The sequence below is a fragment of the Dromiciops gliroides genome, chromosome 4 (assembly GCF_019393635.1).
Source record: "Dromiciops gliroides isolate mDroGli1 chromosome 4, mDroGli1.pri, whole genome shotgun sequence".
Taxonomy (NCBI): Eukaryota; Metazoa; Chordata; class Mammalia; order Microbiotheria; family Microbiotheriidae; genus Dromiciops; species Dromiciops gliroides.
Genome location: NC_057864.1, coordinates 219,902,290 through 219,922,434, shown reverse-complemented (window position 1 = coordinate 219,922,434; position 20,145 = coordinate 219,902,290). Strand labels below are relative to the sequence as shown.

The 20,145-nt window shown below is 41.7% G+C and overlaps 1 protein-coding gene across 1 annotated transcript in view; it reads right to left on the bottom strand.

The window, feature by feature from the left end:
* TIMP2 (TIMP metallopeptidase inhibitor 2) overlaps positions 1 to 15,274 on the bottom strand; it is a 94,407-nt gene extending 79,133 nt beyond the window's left edge. Inside the window, exon 1 of the mRNA XM_043962583.1 lies at positions 14,409 to 15,274. Within this exon, the coding sequence (XP_043818518.1) occupies positions 14,409 to 14,538 (130 nt within the window). The 5' untranslated portion in view covers positions 14,539 to 15,274. The remainder of the gene's footprint in view (positions 1 to 14,408) is intronic.
* Between the last annotated feature and the right edge of the window lie 4,871 nt (positions 15,275 to 20,145).

Below are 20,145 nucleotides of genomic sequence, written 5' to 3'. Positions count from 1 at the left end.
TCAGCTTCACATTCAGGAGAGGCTCCCAGGTTTCCCAAGGAAAGCACTTGAGGGCAAGAGACTATTTCAGTTATCTTTTCTTTTCTTTTCTTTTTTGCTCAGGACAATGAGGGTTAAATGACTTGCCCAGGGTCACAACAGCTAGTAAGTGCCAAGTGTCTGAGTCCAGATTTGAACTCAGGACCTCCTGAATCCAGGGCCAGTGCTTTATCCACTCCACCACCTAGCTGCCCCCATCTTTTTTTTTTTTTTTTTTAATTTTTGCATGTTCCCATGTGTGGTGTGGTGTATGTATATGTATGCAGGTTAATGAGAGTTCAGATACTTCTCTGTTAATGAGTTTAAATAATTCTATCAAAGAGTAAATGATCACTCCACAAGCCTTTCTGGAACCATTCTCTTTTCCTGATCTCACACTCAGCTCATTTAAACTAAAATCCATCCTTCCCCTCTGAAGCTAGCTGTCTTTTCTAAAGAGAAATCATTTCAGGCAAGGGCTCCACTTTCTGCCAGAATTGAAGGAACAGGGGGGCAGCTAGATGGCTCGGTGGATAAAGCACTGGCCCTGGATTCAGGGGGACCCTCATGAGTTCAAATCCGACCTCAAACACTTGACCCTGGGTAAATCACTTAATCCTCACTGCCTGGCCAAAAACAAACAAACAAACAAACAAATAGAATTGAAGGAACAAATTCTTAGGAACAAAGGATTTAGAGTGGAGCATTTCAGTCATCAATGAGTCCATACCAAAGATAGTAACTAGCAAAGTCAGAATTTGAATCATAGTCTTTTGACCAAGACACATCCAGTGTTGTTCTCCTTGTACTATGTCTCCTTTCTTGAAGCCACCAAATTTTAAAGTACCATTTTTACTGGAAATTTTTTTTAAATAGTTTACATACTTCCTGCCTTTTTAAAGGGTAGATACTGAACATAATTTAACCTTTTCCTGATGACTCAGGCTCATCATCATGAAAATATAATTACAAAAATTATACTGTACTGTAATCAAATGATGTTCCCACAGGCTATTGCAGTAGTTGGGACGGTCTGCTCTTCAACTGACTTCCCACTTAGACTTGGGTGTGTGTGTGTGTGTGTGTGTGTGTGTGTGTGTGTGTGTGTGTGTGTGTGTTTTTAGGCTGTCAGCAAGCACTTCTTGCTGCTTGTCAGTCTGACTGCCTCTTGCAGACTTCCCCCCATTCTTTCTAATTTATGGTCTCAAATCTTCTGCAGACTGAAAAACCAGTTAAGCAGGCTAGTTAAAACTATATTTAAAAGCAAGAGCAAATGGGGTCTGAAAGGAGTTCTCCTTAAGATGAAATAAAATGCAATGAGCCTTAATATACAGACTTTGTGGCATGTTTTGATTTTGCTCAAGAGTCTTTTTTGCTTAGAGTTCTTTTCTGAGTTCTAGATATTTAAGATCACTGGGGGGGAGCTAGGTGGCACAGTGAATAAAGCACCAGCCCTGGATTCAGGAGGACCTGAGTTCAAGTCTGGCTTCAGACACTTGACACTTACTAGCTGTGTGACCCTGGGCAAGTCACTTAACCCTCGTTGCCCCCAAAAAAAAAGATTACTGGAAAACTACTTCCAGATAAGTGATATTACTTCAAAATTTTGTCATTTTCTAATTGTTTCATATATGTGAGGCTTGTTTCTCCAACATTATAAGCTCCTCCAAGGTCAGAACCAACTATGTTGCATTTTTTTTAAACAACCATTTTGCAAAATAAATACTCAATAAATCACTGCTACACTGAGATAATAGATTAAATGGACTGATGCAAATGAGCTACCTTAAACTATGACAAGCATTAAGTGTTTTTGAAGATGATTTGCATCACCTCATTTTCTTCCAAACTGACATTTTCTGCTGACCAATCTTTCCAAATAACTCTAGATCAGCTATAGCCATGATCACCTTATGAATAAGTGGGAATTTTTGCCAACACTCCTCTCATCATTGTTCTTGTAACTCAGGTCTGCTTTTATTCCGTAAGTCTTATAGACCTAGTTGGCATTAAAAAGAGACTACTGAGATATGGAGCCTCTAGAGCCTTGTGGGGACCTCTGCCAGCTGACTTATATCCCACCTCCCCAAACAGAATGCCTCATCACCTCACCACAATAAAAGCTCCCTAAACAGATGGTGACCAAATAGTGATGCCCTCACAATGGGAAAACAAAACAAAACAAAACAAAAACCTGGAAAAGAATTGTGCCAATGAGGAATAAACCACAAAGGGAAAATAGGTAGGGGTTTCTCTTGCCAAATGACCAAAGGTAGTGGAAATAAATGCTCTCATTTTCAGCGGCAGCTCCACATTCTTCTCTGGCCTGCTATGTCAGCCTGTTGCCATAGGAACAACAGTGTTCTGATGCTATGACAGCAGGGCAGGGGGTGAAATCAGGGGCACAGACATGCTGGCCAAGGGGAAAACGTCCAATCAGAATGCTCATGGACCTCCAATAAGAAAAGAGCTAAATTTTTAGCAGATGAGCAGAGAGAGAAAATGGATCACAAGATTCTTAAAAAGACCAAAAAAAACCCGATCCTAGCCAACATATAGATCCTTACAAAGGCAACCACAGTGCTAGAGGTTTCCCTAACCTAACACCATCATGATTAATTACATCACTGGCACAAAGGGTGTGCAGGAGCCAGATTTTTTCAGTATAAGCATTTACACCTCAGAAGGCTACAAACGACAGCTTGACTTATTGTTTAGTTGCTTATTTAGATTTATAAAGGATTAATAATGCAAATTCAATTTAAAAGTGTATTGTGAATACACATCTATCCCTCATAGCCATGGTTGTAGAACATTTGGTATCTTGACTTCACAGGACTGTCATTTTGCTAAAGAGCCAGGTATGATGGTCACTGACTTCTTTCTCTTCCATTATAAAAATGAAAATCTATTCCTATTTTTAAACATCTTCCTACATAAAAAGTTTTTAAAAACCCTAAATATTTGGTGTGAAAGGGGTCAAATGATGACCAGGGTAATGGTACACCAACATGCTTTTGTGGCTATTTTAGAAATTTGTGTTGTTTTCCTGATTAAAACATCTCCTCTCATCACCAGCCTTCACATCATAGAAATCTCTCACAAGTCTTAAGTCTGGGTGTGATTGATTCTCTTCAACCAATCCCAACATACTTGTTATGTGGTATCATATCATTTTATTTAATCCAATGGTTAGAAGTATCTTACTCTTTCTTGTTTGGTTAATTAGGTTTGACTTAGTTTAGTGGCCTTTCATTGATTAACTTTTTAGATGTTCTCATTTGATAAAGGTATCAGGGTGCTATTAATTACTTCATTTGGGCTAATGGTGATTGATTGGATCCACTCTTCCCCCCCCCCCCCCAACAATCTTTACACAAACTATCCTTAACTTCAGTGAAGTTATATTCAGGATAGGATACATAACAAAATAAGTAAATATTCCTATTCCCTTTTGTAAAAGGGAGATTAGAAATCCTGGCCTTTTGAAATGACAGCTACTCAATTTTATACAGCTTAAGAGATTTCCTTAGCGCACTTCTGATTCTGAGACTGAAGGGCTTTGGGGGAAGTCCTTAAATTGGTCTAAATCTGAGCCCTGATACTTCAGTGACCATGACTAAGCCACTTAATTTTAGCCTCAGTCTCTTTATCTGTAAAATAGGGCTAACACATTACTTTATAAAACTGGACTATTTGAGAAAAGTATTTTGTAAACTACAAAGCACTATAAAAATGTGAACTATTATTAAAATAGGAAGGGCATCACATTAATTACATCAAATAGAGAACTGTTTGAGAAAAGTGCTTTGTAAACCATAAAATCCTATAAAAATGTGAGCTATTGTTAAAATAGGAAAGGCATCCCATTCATTACTTCCTCTCACTTTCAGCCAAAGGCAGCTCTAGACATAATAAAACTTCTAAGAGTGATAGAAATGCCCATTATTATTAGAGAAAGGCCCAGAAGAAATGACAGCTTGGCTTTATTTAGTGGGTTGGACTCTCAGTGAGAAGACATTCTTTATACACATTATATATTCCATGACACTGTTCAGATTTCTCATGCCTAAGTCCAAAACTCATTTCAGATTTTAAGACCATTAGTCATCAACAATCTTTCTTTGTGGTTAAAAATTCAACTTTTAATCATTTAAAACCTAAAATCTCTAACTCTGTCTTCTGTACCTAAATACAGGATGATCACTCAATTATGGTCATAATTTTGGATGAAAGGTATACAACTCTTCCTTTGATTTTCTATATTCCTCTAAAGTGATAAGGCAAGGGGGCAGCTAGATGGCGCAGTGGATAAAGCACTGGCCCTGGATTCAGGAGGACCTGAATTCAAATCCGGCCTCAGACATTTGACACTAGCTGTGTGACCCTGGGCAAGTCACTTAACCCTCACAGCCCCACCAAAAAAAAAAAAAAAGTGATAAGGCCAAGAGAAAGGCAGAGTGCTCCACTATTTAATATAACACTGTCAATTGTCCTTTGTTCCCCCTAATAGAATGGAGGGGCATGGATAATCCAGTAGAGCAGACCATCAAAATAAAGTTCATTTAGCTTTGAAACCTTTTTAACATCCCCACCCCACCCCATCTCGAGCAGATACCTTTTTAAGTGTGTGTAGCTTAGGGGCAGCTAGATGGCGCACTGGCCCTAGAGTCAGGAGTACCTGAGTTCAAATCAGGCCTCAGACAGACACTTAACACTTACTAGCTGTGTGACCCTGGGCAAGTCACTTAACCCCAATTGCCTCACTAAAAAAAAAGTGTGTGTGTAGCTTAGGTTGTTTGTTTGTTTTTTGCTGGGCAATGGGGGTTAAATGACTTGCCCGGGGTCACACAGCTAGTAAGTGTCTAGTGTCTGAGGCCAGATTTGAACTCAGGTACTCCTGAATCCAGGGCCAGTGCTTTATCCACTTCGCCACCTAGCTGCCCCTAGGTTGTTAACATAATGCTGCATTCCCTGAGGATATACACACTGTAATGGAGGAAAGACATTTTAGAAGTATGTACAATGGTAGGGCAAAGTAAAACCTAGTAATGAACATTATCCAAGGATAACATGGCTAACTGAAAGTTTTGGTCTAGATCTGTTATTCCACTGGTGTGTGGAATAACAACAAAAAACAACAAAACTCTGTTACTGGGGAAATGGGGTACAGGGTTGGGTTAGGGGTTGGGGTTCTTAGGAATTCCTCTTTAAAGAATTACACCCTTTTGTACACAAAAGCAGTTAGAATAAGATGGTAGTTTATTTAGAGGCAAAGGAAGGGAAGGGAGGAGGGAAGGAAAACCATGAAAGAAATCCTTGGACTTCTCATGGGGAGATAGTTATGGAACAAAGCACATGGCTCTGAGGTACCTATCTCCTTAAGCAGGAGACCGGCGGGTACCTTTATTGGGGACTGATGGGGGTGTGACCACCTGCCTGGGAAAATTCCTTTAGTGAGGGAGGACCATCCCCAACTGGTGGTAGCTTGAGGAATTGAGTGAGGGGTGGCTATGAATCTCTCAAACCATCTCTCTCTCTTCAGGATACAAAGGCAGCAGCCACACCCAAAGTTATCTCCCCAGGGGTAAGGGAGACCAGAATGAAGGGTGGAGGTCCCAAAGCTAGCTCAGTCCAAACTGGTTCCGCTTATCTCTCTAGGCTTATGTGTCCTCTGCTTTAGCTTCTCAAGGAGAAGATTCCTTGATGTGCCCCAGAGAATTTCTGGGGTGCTCTGTACCCCATGACAACTCCCTCCACTGATATATATATATATATATATATAGTTTCCCCCAACACAAAGTAAACTCTTTGAGAGTGGGTTATCCCCACACAGGGCCTAAGTAGACACTTTTAAAACGTTTGCACTTTGATTTTGAGGCAGACCAGCAACTCTAAAAAATTATAGGGGCAGCTAGGCGGCACAGTGGATAAAGCACTGGCCCTGGATTCAGGAGGACCTGAGTTCAAATCAGGCCTCAGACACTTAACACTTACTAGCTGTGGTGACCCTGGGCAAGTCACTTAACCCCCACTGCCCCACCCCCCAAAAAAATTATAACCTGGGGCAGCTAGGTAGTACAGTGGATAGAGCACTGGCCCTGGATTCAGGAGGACCTGAGTTCAAATCAGGCCTCAGACACTTAACATTTAGTAGCTGTGGTGACCCTGGGCAAGTCATTTAACCCCAACTGCCTCACAAAAACAAAACAAAACAAAACAAAATTACAACCTTAGAGAATTTCCTGGGACACTGAAATGTGAAGTTACTTCTTTTCTTAGTCACAACAGCCAGTATGTGAATGAATGAATGAATAAATAGCAGTTAAGTACTATTTGCCAAGCACCATAGTAAGTCCTAAGAGTACAAACATAAAATGAGGTATTCCTTATCCTTAAAAGCTTATATTTAAAAATGGGGGAGGCATGACCGGTAGACAAGGAAAGGTGTTCTGGGCTGGAAAGTCACAAAAATTGAAATCAGAAGGCAAGTTTGCCATGTCCTTTCCAGAAACAATGGTTGTATTGATTGGATAAACAGTTTTCAGAGCAAAATGTGGGAAGTACGGGAGAGATGACCCTTGCAGTGAAGAAAGGCAGAAAATGGCTGGGCAAAGATGAGGGTTCATGTACCAGGCAATGTAGGGCAGAGTAACTTAGCTTTCTGGCCTCTGGTGGTCAAGTCCAGAGGGTAGAACTAGAAAAGCAACAGTAAAAAAAAAGCAACAGCAACAGTGATTGGCAGGATAGAAAATGGTTAAGATGGAAAAGTTCATCATATAGAGTATAAATAATAATAGCTGGAATTTTATAGCACTTCAAAGACATTATTTCATTTAATTTTCACAAAGGTCTTATGAATTGTAGAAAAGGGAACACACATTTATGAAGCACAACGCCATGTGTCAGGCACTGTGTAAGAGTTTTACAAATTATCTCGCTTGAGCAAGGTAATGCATTTTAGATGAGGAAACTGAGGCTCAGAGACTTACCCGAACCCCTCCCCTCTGAGGGTGGAGGAGAACAGTAAAATGACTAAAGAATTACTCCTGAAAGGAAGGAGTTGAGAAAGTATGACTTCACCCATAGGAGGGTGGGAGGCATAAAGAGGGAGTAGCCAGTTCCACTAAATTCTAATCCTGACCATGTCATGTCTATGTCCCTCATTTCTCAGGCCTTAGCTATTCACCAGCCTACAGGCTCTAGAGCAAGATTAGATGACGTCTTGAGGTTCCAATTCCACTCATTCATTATTCAACCAGAATTCATAAGGTTGCAGAGGTATAACTGGTCAAGATTCTTTCCTTTCCACTTTTTCCCCCAGTCACATTGGCAAGTTACTGTTAAGTATGAGACAGACAATCCAGTAAGAAAAGCAAGCCTCTGTCGTAAACATAGAGATGTAAACTTTCCTTCCATACTTCTGCCCCTTTACAATATAACACTGTAAACTCCTTAAGGACAAGGACTATCTTGTCTTTGTCATCATATTCCAGGATGTAGCACAGTACTTGGAGCAGAGGTGGTGACTGTTGACCTGGGTACCACGATCACTTGACTCACTGTGGTCCTCTCAAGGGAAAAAGAAAACTGGTGAGTAGAAACCTTGTCTCAAAATGACTTTCCTTCCAGGTTCTCTGAACAATCCTCTCTCCAAAGTTCCTTCCCTAGCTTCCAGTCACCAAAACCATCAAGCACTGGAATAAAGCCAAGAACTTGAAGAATAGGCCAGTCCAGTCTTGCAAATAACTGCTTTCCCGGAGTATGTCTATTTATACCAAGCAAGTACTACCTGTAAACTGGGGATGGGTGGGGAGTGGAGAATAGCTGTATTTTGGGGGGCACTAAAAGCCATCTTTTTATTTCCTATCTTCTACTTTACCTCCCCCTACCCTCCTATAATAATATCTTGGTAATATATAATAGTCTTTAAATTTTTTAAGTACTTTCATCATAAAAGGAGCATAATAGAATAGCAAGACCACTGGATTTGGAGTCAAAGGGACTTTCCTGCTTACCACTTGAATGACCTTGACTCTAAACCCAATGCTCCTAAACTGACCACTGCAATAAGCAATTGTCCCCAGAGTTAAGTAAATCTCACAGGGTACAACTTAAGGAATCTTGCCATTGAGAAGTGGATCTTAGACCCAAATTACCTTCAGTTCATCCCCAGCAACCCCTCCCCCATGTCTCCATACTCTGCCCTCATTTTTAAACAGAGGGTGATCACCCATCCTTTCTCTTATTTTTAGAGGAAAGGTTCAGTTTCCATCTGCCCTCTGTCCATCCATGACCCTCTCAGCTGCAAAGCATTCTAAATTACAGTGTGAAGAAAGCTTCTCTCATATGTTCAGAAGCCCTCACCAAGCCCAGCCATAAAGGAGAAGCAAGTCACCTGTGTGGGATGGCTTTGCTAACATTTAATTCCATACCAGGCCCCTGTAATAGATCTCTGAACCACTCTATCTTTGAGTCACACAGGCTACCTGGAACAAGTGTTTATGACCTGAGGATGATAAATTGGAACTTTCTGGACAGGGAAAAAGTAAAATTGCTCAGCCTTGCTCTTGCTTCCAGACCCAATCAAATGATCAAATAAAACATAAAATGTAACTAAATGCTGCTTCTTAGAACTTCCTGGTTGGAATTCTCATGAAGCACACCACTGGAATCCAAGAAAAGCCCCTATCTGACACAGCCCAACAAAACAGGCAGTACAGTCCAGGGAATAAGTATGGAAGTCCTCCATATGCATCAGGCTTGGTACCATTAACTGACTCTCCCCAGAAGCCTCACTTTTCACATTTGTAAAACAGAAATTTTTTCCAATGCTAATTAACTGGGTAGTACATGGTATTGCTGTGATCATGGTTATGATCAAGCCAGATAGCTTCATTCTGTTGCATGCATGCCCACTCTTCCTTTAATTCCACTCAGCTGTTTGAAAAATATATGCTTTTGCTTAGAAAAGGGAACTAAGAAAGAGGCTATAAACAGACTGGTGTCCACACCTTATCCCTATTTAAAAATATTTCACAGTACATGCCCTAATGATAGTGGGGTTTTACTCCATGAAGAATGGCAGGGTTTTCCCTCATGAATGTTCCAAGAGATGAAGAAGATCCATGCAGTCACTTCCACTTAGCTGTATGGAAGAAAGGCACTTGGAAAAAAAATCCTTTTTAAGGTAAAGACTGACAGATTGTCAGAGAACTGTACTATCTCCAGAGTTCTTACACCAATTCCCTGGATGACTTCCTGACGCTGTACCACCTATATTCTCTTTCTCCTCTAATGCTTCTTCTTTTCCTGCCAGTGCCACTCAGGACTGAAACTCTTTCCTCTGTATCCTCATTACATTTTACTTGTACCTCAAATGTACTTTCATGTTCTACTTTGCATTATATTACTTATAGATTTGTCCTTAAGCTCCGCTAGGGCCAAGGACCTCATCACTTGGCTTTCAGCACTTAGCAATATCACCTTGCATACAGTATGTGCTTAATAAATGTGGGGGTCTTTTTATACCTCCCTAAACTTTATGTCCAATCCTACATGGTACTTCACTAGCTCTAAATAAATAACAATGCACTTGTCCCCAAAGGAAGCTCTTCGATCTTATATGCCTTTCATTCCAAATGAAATTCAATATCCAGAGCTCACAACTTAAATATATCCAAATGATGTTTATTTGGTTAAAATCGGGCCTCAGACACTTACTAGCAGAGTGACCCTTGGCAAGTCACAACCCCCATTCCCTCCCAAAATCAAAACCAAAACCAAACAAAAAAACCCAAATAATTTTGGTTGCAATGCTCATCTATCATCAATGAGATCTGCCTAGCAACACCTGAAATTCAAAAGGGAGAGAATGGGCATACAGGTATACATACAAACATCCTCCAATACAGGGGTTCTTATTCTGGGGTTTGTGAACTTGTTTAATGTTTTGCTAACTATACTTCAATATAATTGGATTCCTTTGCAATCCCATTTTATGCGTTTGAAAATGTTATTCTGAGAAGTGGTTCTAGGCTTCACACTGCCAAAGAAGTCAATGACACAAAAATGGGTTAAGAATCTTGATAAGGACATCTCTAGTTAGCAGAAAAGCCCAAAGTATATTGGATCCTTACCATAAAAAGAAGTGGCTGAGTTATTGTAACTCTAAGTAAGTTACACATAGCTTGGGAAACGCAGAGCCAGAATTCAAACTTCAGGTGTTCTGACTCCAAATCCAGGTGCCTTCACAATATAGCAGACTGCCTTTGTTTACAACTATGTAAAAACTTATACATGCCCATTAACAAAGATCACAAGGGAATTTGGGCCAATGTTGAACAGAATTTAATATTCATTAGGTTTTCAGGGCAGCTAGGTGGCGCAGTGGATAGAGCGCTGGACCTGGAGTCAGGAGAACCTGAATTCAAATTCGGCCTCAGACACTTAACCCTCACTGCCCAAACAAACAAATCAAAACAAAACAAAAAGAAGTAGTAAAAAAAATATATATTCATTTGGTTTTCAACTTTGGATACTTTAAAAAATTATAAAAATAAATGCACGCTACACTGATATTTAAAATATGATTCCACTTTTAAAAAAATAAGACAAGATCCTTGCCCTCATGGAGCTCATGGGAGGCAATATAGCATAATGGAAAGAGTATAGTCAGAAGACTCAGGTTCAAATCCTGCCTCTGACACTCCCTAGCTCTGTGACTGTCAACAAGTCATGATTTCTCAAAACCACAATTTCTTCATCTGTCAAATGGGAATAATAATAATTCTATTGCCTAATATTCAAGTTATTGTGAAGAAAATGCTTTGCAAACCTTAAAGTGATGTACTAATGTCAAATGAACAAGTATTTATTAAACATCTACTATGTACTAGACATTGTGCCGAGATATAGTTGGAAAGGAGGCAGCTAGATGGCTCAGTGGATAGAGCACTGGGCCTAGAGTCAGGAAGGCTTAAGTTCAAATCCAGCCTGAGACATTTACTAGCTGTGTGACCCTGGGCATGTCACTTAATCCTGTTTGTCTCATGTTTGTCATCTGTAAAATGAGCTGGAGAAGAAAATAGCAAACCAGTCCAGAATCTTTGCCAAAAAAACCCTAAATGGGGGGACAGCTAGGTGGCACAGTGGATAAAGCACTGGCCCTGGATTCAGGAGGACCTGAGCTCAAATCCAGCCTCAGACACTTGACACTTACTAGCTGTGTGACCTTGGGCAAGTCACTTAAACCTCATTACCAAAACAAACAAAAAAAAGAAAACCCCAAATAGGGTCACAAAGAGTTCGACATGACTGAAAGGACTCAACAACAAAACAAAATAATTGGAAAGGCAAAATGTGAGTCATTATTGCTAAACTGAAGAGGATTTAATGACCAATTTGTTGTCGTTATTGGTCATTATTATTGTCATTACTGTATCAACACTTCGGACCTCCCAATTTAATCCAATCTCTCATCAGCCTCATTCCTGAAAGGAAGCTTTAGAGAAGACAGTGTTGGAGACTTGGCCAACTCATGTTTCTGATGACCTAGGCTGAGACACTGAGGAAGAATGAAAGTAGAGAGGGCTGAACTATATGAACTATAAAAGGGCCTACTTTAAAAGGGTGCCTCCTCCTTTCAACAAATAAGGCGCACTCTTCCCCTACCATACCTAGAATTGAACGTCTTGGCATGCAATTGTATCACTGGCCTGGCAATTCAACAATCAAAGAGGAAAAGGCTTGAGGATTAGGGAGGAGAAAGAGATCAAAGAAGTAACTGGATTCTCCAGTTCATTCCCAAAGCAGATGAGATATGTGGAGGTACCTTCCCTGAGCTCAGTCCCTTCCTTACCAGCACTGAGTAAACAGGAACCTGTGTCTTAAGATCCATGTGTTTCTCCCAAGTGTCTGGATCTGATTCAGTCCCATGGGATATGATTCACTGGCTCAGTAAATCTTGCTTCTACTTCTTTGGTGGTGGTGGTATAAACTAGAAAGGGCTATGGTTTTGGAATTAGAAGATATGGCTTTGAATCCTGCCTCTGTCATTTAATAACCTGTGTGACTTTGGGTAGATCACTCTCTGAACCTCAGCTGTCTCATCTGTAAAATGAAGAAGTTGGACTAGATAACCTTTCCAGTCTCCTTCAGCTTTAAATCTATAATCCTGTTCCCAGTAAAACTCAGTGGGAAATGGGTATAAGGGAAGGCAGTCCCCTGGACCTCTCCCTTCAAACTCAATACCTCAAGACCTTTCATCCTCTCTAAAAAAATCCTGTTTGGGAAGAATCACCTGCTCTCCTTCAGCTTTAAATCCAAGGGTTCCTAAATTGAGTCATCCACATAATTGTGTCCACATAAACCTGCATTCATCTTGGTCAAACCAAAATTCTGACAAACCTTTGGTCTGACTCACTTTTCCCTTGGGGATGAAGGGTTTTACAAACCTATATGTGTTTGGATATTATTATTACAAAATGAAAACCATGAAACAAAGCAAAACCTGAATTTATTCGTGAGTCCTTCCCACAGGTAGTATTGCACTATAAGCCTAGTAGGAGAGCCAGCTATAATCCAAAGAAGTCAAGTCAGGTGTTTTTATTGTTGTTGTGGGGGATGGGGAGGGGGAAAAGCAGGAGATGTAAGAAAGCATCAACTAAAGTAGGTGTGGAGCAGAGAGGGAGAGAACCCCCAATTTCAGGCCAGGGCAGTTGATAGATACTTCACCTTATGTCTCCTGATCTGACTTAACAAGGAAAAAAAGACTGTGGGAGCAGGAAGGAGGTTAGGAACAGGAGCTTGGGTTGCAGAGTCCTTGGGGGGGGGGGGGGGAGGAAGAAATAAACCCTAGCACAAGCCTAGTGGGCTGGAGAAGCTGACCTTGCTATCTTCTGTTTTGGTTAAACTAAAAAAACCAAGGCTGGGACAGCTAGGTGGTGCAGTGAATAGAGCACCAGTCCTGGATTCAGGAGGACCTGAGTTCAAATCCGACCTCAGACACTTGACACTAGCTGTGTGACCCTAGGCAAGTCACTTAACCCCAATTGCCTCACAAAAAAACAAACCAAACCAAAACAAAACAAAACAAAAAGCCCATGGCTAATCATGACCAAGGGCTTAACGGCCTGTGAAGCTATTTATACATGGTAAGTAGATTGAAATCTACCCTGCTCAGCTTTTTCCTTTCTTTTCTGGCTGCCCCCTGTGTGCCGGCCCCACCATGGATCAGTCCAGCTATCTAAGCTTTTTTCCTCCACTCTTCTTTTTTCCTGACTCCTACCATCTTCTCCTAGGACTCCAGTGAAAGTAAGATAGTCAAAATTATCTCTGAAATCCAAACAGTGCCAGGGTCAAGGGCAGAATTTTCTCCATCCCTCCACTTTCAGTCACCAGAAACTTCAAGAACATTTGTTCAAGTCCCAATGCACACATACAGAAATCGCAGACAAAATGAAGCCCGTTCCACTCCACACAAGCAGAGTCCCACATCTGCTTTGTGGGAGCACTCTGTGCAAGAGTGGCAAAGACTCAGGCCCGTCTTTTCGACCGTGGCTTTCGCTAAGACAACTCCAAGTCTTCGAAATTTAGTCTAAGAGTGCCTCGCATCCTTCAAGAGGAGAGAGCTTTTTCTTTAATTGTGGGGGGGGAAGGGAAGAAAAGAAAAAAGGGGGGGAAAGGAGGGGTGCGGGTAATGAAGGGGGAGGGGAGACCGACTCGGTCAACCCCAAGCGTGGAACCTTCCCACCTGCAAAAGTTTCTTCCTGAGGGAGGCCCTCACCTTCACCTCCTCGGCTCGATTTGGGAGGGGAGGGAAAGAAAACGGGGTGGGGGGGGGGGAGGAAAGCCCTGCTTTGCCTCTTCTCTGTTGTGTCTCCCATTCCCTCCCCCACCCCTACTAGCATCCTAGAGCCCGCCGCCTGCCAAAATCAAATCCATTCCCTGGCTCCTTTTCTGGGGTTGGAGCTGCAGTGGAATTTCGGCGGAATTCTGAGGTTGAGAAGCATCAGAGAAAGGAAAGGGGGAGGGAAGGAGAGAAAGAAAGAGAAGAAGAGATAGAGGGGACCAATCGTACGTCAAACTTACAACCGAGTCTAATGAAACTAACGCTTCTTTGCTCTGGACAGAGGGGTGGGGGGGAGAGGGGGAGTTAAGGGTGGATGCTAGTTTAAACAAGTGGTTTTTATTTGGCCACCACGTGAGATTCCTTCACACCACCCCCCCAAGGGGATTTCATCCGAGTGAGGGGGGGGGTTGAGGGTGGCTTCCAAGTGTTGAATCCAATAGGCGATAAAGAACCGGGGGAAGAAGGGGGGAAGAAGGGAGGTGGCCGAGGAGCCCCGCCGAGAACACTACAGATAGGGAGAGGAGCCGCCTTTTCTTACCTACATCTGCATTGCAAAACGCCTGTTGCGGATGCACCGGGGAGCAGCTACAGGCTTCGCTGAACCGATCCAGCTTCCAGAGGAGCAGGATGGAGAGGGAGAGCAGGAGACTTCTCGCAGTGGCGTTCATGTCTGGGAGTCCTGGGGGGAGGGGGGCGGGGTTGAGGGGGGCGGCGGCGGCGTTGTTAGAGGGAGCTGCCCGGGAGCGCTTCTGCCTCAGCCTCCTCCCGAGGCGCTGCTGTTGTTGCTGCTGTCGCTGCTGCTGCTGCTGCTGCTGCTGCTGCCGCCGCTGCCGCCGCCGCCGCCGCCGCCGCCGCCGCTGCTGCCGCTGCTGCCTCCTCCTTCTCCCAACCTCACTCCCTTTCTCTCCAGCAGAGAGGAAATGGGAGGGGGGCGCTCGGTTTAAGCCCGGCTGCGATGTCCACACGGAGCTCCCAAGGATTGGGGGCTGGGGTTGGGAGAATTGGGGGGGAGGGCGAAGAAAGGAAACCGAATGGAGCCCTGGTGCACACACACCCTCCTTCTCACCTGGCAAACCTCAAGCAGGAGAAAGTTTCTCTCTTCTTTGTTTCTTGGAGAGGTGGGGAGGAGGGAGAAGGGAAAAAAAGTATTTGAAGCAATTCACCAGGAAGTGGAGAAAGAAGAAAAGACGAGGGAAAAAACTGCAGGGCTGTCTTCTCTCAAGCTCCTTCTATGGATGTGTTTGCTTCTGGCTTGTGCTAAGCCTGGCTTTTTTAATGTGCTCAAAGGATTCTCTGCTCCTCCTCTTGGTGGCTCAGGGCCAGTGCAGGCTGCTGGGCTGCTCCCATCAGCCCCTCTCTCTCCTTCCCTCTCCTTCCTTTACCTCCAGCCTCGACTCCTGTTCTCATTTACTCCGGCCACACTCAGGCCTTCCCATAATCAGGGTTTTTTGTGCTCTTTTGTGGTCAGCCTGACGGGGGCTAACTGCCTCTCCAAGAGTCACTGACCACAGCCCTTGAATCCTGATAGAATGGCTGTTTCACACACTACTCATAGCTGTCCAGACTCCTCCAAAGAGCCTCCCTTGACATCCCTCCCCCGATCCTCCCCCCACCCTCCCAACTCTTCTGGAGATAATTCTCCCTAAATGTGATTTGGGAAGCTCCTTTGGGCGGCCTATAGTATGGAGCCCAACAGGCTGACTCAGCAGACAGTTAATCAGATGGCTTATGAGGGTTATTAGGAATGTCCAGAGAGAAACCCTTTTAAGATATAAACAGCATTGGGGCAGCTAGGTGGCGCAGTGGATAAAGCACCGGCCATGGAGTCAGGAGTACCTGAGTTCAAATTTGGCCTCAGACACTTAACACTTACTAGCTGGGTGACCCTGGGCAAGTCACTTAACCCCAACTGCCTCACTAAAAAAAAAATAAAAAATAAAAAAATAAAAAGATATAAACAGCATTGCATATCGACCCTACTCTGTTAGAATGAACAATCAAACAATAAACAGGCATTGAATGTTTGTCGTACACTGGGGATATAAACAGAATAAGGGACTGTCCCCAGCCCCCCAACTTCAGTACAAGAAATCAACCAGTATTAAGCACTTACTGTTTTCCAGGTACTAAGACTGGAGAGACAATGAAGGCCAAAACAGTGCCTGTCCTCAAGGAGCTCACAGTCAAATGGGGGACGACAACGTGTAAACAACTGTACAAACTACAGAATAAATTGGAGACAGTCTCAAAGGGAAAAGGTAATCCCTTAAGGAGAACTGAGAAAGGTTTCTGGCAAAAAAATGTGTTTGAGCTGACTGAGGGAGCTAGGTTAGCAAGGAGGTAGAGAATTCTAGTCCTGGGAAACAGTGAAAATGCTCAGGGGATTGAGTGCTTTACTTAAAATAGAGTTCTTGGAGGGAAATAAGTTATAAGAAGACTAGAGAGGTAGGAAAAGGTCAAGTCGTGAGGTTTTTTAAATGCCAGAGGGGTTTTATGTTTAATCCTGGAGACAATAGAGAGCCATGGGAGTTTATTGAATAGGGGAGTGAGGGTTATACCTGCCCTTCTATACCTTAACCTCATTAACAGGTATGAACCTCTCTCTAATTGGGTCGAAAAGGGAACAATGTGATTAATGGAAAGAATCAGTTATGCCTCTCCTGTCTAAGTATAAAAACAAGCTGGGCTGGGAGTTAGCCAGTCTATTTGGAAGATCTTAGATCAAAAGGCAGCTAGGAGGGGAGGAGAGAGCCTAAAGGAAGTATTTATCCTTCCCTCTCCTAGCTCCCCTACCCCCTTACCCTATTACTTTATTGGAGAGTGCACCAATAGGAAACAATAGATTTAGCTTTGAGTAGAGAGACTTGTGGATGCCAAAGACAGGCACCAGAGTGAGGCAGCTCCAGAGAGTAAGATTCTTCTCAACATAGAGCAGTGCCCACAGTGACTCAAGGAAGTAGACAGTGCTAAGCAGCACGCCTAGTATAGACTGTATATAGCTGGCATTCTTAATTTGGTATTCATTTTTCATGAGGTCTGTAAACATGGGTGGGAAACAAATGGCATCCTTATTTTGACTAACTTCTAACTGAAATTTAGTCATTTCCTTCAGTTATTTACAAACATTCTGAGAAGGGATCCGTAGACTTCACATGGAACAGAAAAGGTTAAGAACCCCTGGTCTAAGGGGAGCCAAATGAGAACTTTACAAAGGGAGACTGTAGACAATATAAAATATTTGAGAGTCTACTTGCCAAGACAAACCCGGGAACTATGTGAACACAAAGCACTTTTCACACAAATAAAGTCAAACAACTGGAAAAATAAAATTACACAAAATCTAAATAACTGGAAACAATAATAATTGCTCATGGGTAGGATACGTTAATGTAATAAAAATGACAATGCAAAGGTAGAAAGAACTTCCAGTCCCAGGAATGGTGAGTTATACTGCTTGACTGAAAGTCTTTCCTCATTAATGTGTACCTCATTAATATTATTACTATATAGTATTGTGTAAGAAGAGTGAAAGGCCAGGAAGAGAACAGATTGTAAAAAGATTTAAATGTCAAACAAAGGAATTTATTTGATCCTAGAGGTAAAGAGCACTAAAATTTATAGAGTTAAGGGGTGACATGGTCAGACCTGTACCTTAGGAAAATAGTTTTGCCAGCTATGTAGAGGACAGATTGTAGTGGGGAGATACTTGAGGCAGGAAGTCCAATTAATAAGCTAATGCAATTGTACTGGAGAGAAGAAATGAGGACCTAAAATAGGGTTGTGTCTATGAAAAGAGAAAAGACAACAGTTACCAGCTAACTTGATTGGATATATAGAATCAATGAGAATAAGGGGTCAAAATGACACTGAAGTTATAAATTTGGGTGATTTGGAGGATAATGATGCCCTTGACAGGGATAGGAAAGTACAGAAGGGTTTTTTGGAGAAAAGTTGAGTTTTATTTTGGACATATTTAGTTTGCTATTTTTATAGGACATCCAGTTCTAAATGATAAATAGGCAATTGGTGTTGGACTTCAGGAGAGAGATTGGATATATAGAGATATATCTGGTGTTGAGATAAGTATAGAGAAAAAGAACACAGGACAGAGTCTTGGTGGACATCCACAGTTAGCGAGTGTGACATGAAGGTCTGGCAAAGAGAGCTAGAAAAAGAGTAGACAAGTGGGATAACTAAGAGAAAAGCATTATCAAAAACAAGCCAACAACAACAAAAAAAAAACCCAATAAGAATAACCAGGAGAAAGTGGTCAGCAGTGTCAGTTGCTGAAGAGAGGTCAAGAAGAATGAGAATTTAGGAAATATCATTATATCTGACAATTAATCACTGGCAACTTTGGAGAGAGCAGTTTCAGTTGAATGATGAGAGAGGAGACCAGATTGCAGAGTGTTTCTAAGAGAGTGGCTTGGAATATCTAACTTTAGTTTTTTATATGGAAAATAGGGGCATTGCTCTGTGAAGCAGGGAGCCTGTCTTCATTTCTGTAGGACTGTGGTTACCCTCCTTTCCTAGAAGGGTAAGTTACTTCTGGGGAAAAAAATCATCATGAGTATTCTTTTCAATAGTTTTGATATCTAAGTTTCAAGTAAGTTTATCAACTTATCTTAGTTTGAGGTAGAATGCTCAAGGAACAGTCTTGGGGAAAAAAAAAGATGATTTTATTTAAAATATCTATTTGGGGGGCAGCTAGGTGGCGCAGTGGATAGAGCACCAGCCCTGGAGTCAGAAGGACCTGAGTTCAAATCTGGCCTCAGACACTTACCACTTACTAGCTGTGTGATCCTAGGCAAGTCACTTAACCCCAATTGCCTCACCAAAAAATAAAATAAAATAAAATATCTATTTGGCTATGTGTATATATACACATATACAATGTGGGTACACACATATGTAGACATGGACATAGACATAGACATATGCAATTAGTATGGGACTAACAGGTCAAGTTGGTTGAGAAAAGATAAGACTTTTACTTCTTTTTTTTTGCATCCCCTAAATTAAGTTCATCATTTACTGGACTATCCAGGACTACATTTTGCAGGTAGAAGGTGTTTTCTTTTTAAGAATGTTTTGCTGAGCACTTTGGGTTACCTCTCCACCCCCCCAACCCCACCCCCAAAAACATAGAAGTAAAAAACATATATATACATAAACTTATACATATAAAAAAACTATGCTTTCAGAACTTCCAACATTTTAAATCAATCCTACATAGTTTATTATATGATTTTTCTTGAATTTTTCCTATATTTGTTTTTCATGCCTTATTTTAAAAAAATTGTCATTCCCATGAATGCTACCTTCCTTTTTCCACTGAGCCATCACTTATAAGAAAAAATATTTAAAAAGAAAGAAATCAATTCAGTGTCATATTTGACTCCTCACTGTCTCCTCATATATCCAAACAAGTTAGTTGCTAAAAAGTTCCTTTCTATTGCTATAAAATCTCTCACATATTTTCCCCTTTCTCTACTCACACAGCTACTAGTCTGGTTTATCTTAAAACAAACAAACATCTTGATTCTATCCAACAGTCAGTAAACAAACATTTATTAAGTGCCTACCATGTTCAGGACATTGTGCTAACATGATAGCATGTTATTCTATACCACTACTCTAAGGAGAGGGCAGGTGTACTTTATCACTTATCTGTGTTCTCCATCTTTATTTTTAGATCTTATTTTTATTTACTTACATTTGGGGGGTTTTTTGGTTTGTTTTTGGTGAGGCATTTGGGGTTAAGTGACTTGCCCAGGGTCACACAGCTAGTAAGTGACAAGTGTCTGAGACCAGATTTGAACTCAGATCCTCTTGACTCCAGGGCTGGTGCTCTATCCACTATATCACCTAGCTGCTTCAGATCTTATTCATGATTGAATCTTTTCCTTTCCTTCCCAATGATCTATGCCTTGAGAAAGGAAGGAAGGAAGGAAGGAAGGAAGGAAGGAAGGAAGGAAGGAAGGAAGGAAGGAAGGAAGGAAGGAAGGAAGGAAGGAAGGAAGGAAGGAAGGAAGGAAGGAAGGAAGGAAGGAAAAGAAAAAAAGAAAAAATCAGTTCAGCATAATGAACACATCAACTGAGTCTTAAGATAGTCACAACCCCCACCTCCAATGTCTGCAAAGATGAGAGGGGGATGTATTTGTTCAACTCTTCTCCAGAGCCAAATATGATCATTTTAACTGTCAAATATTGTTTCATTTTGTTGTTGTTATATATTTTTCCCATCTATGTTATTGTATTCATTTTGTAAATTA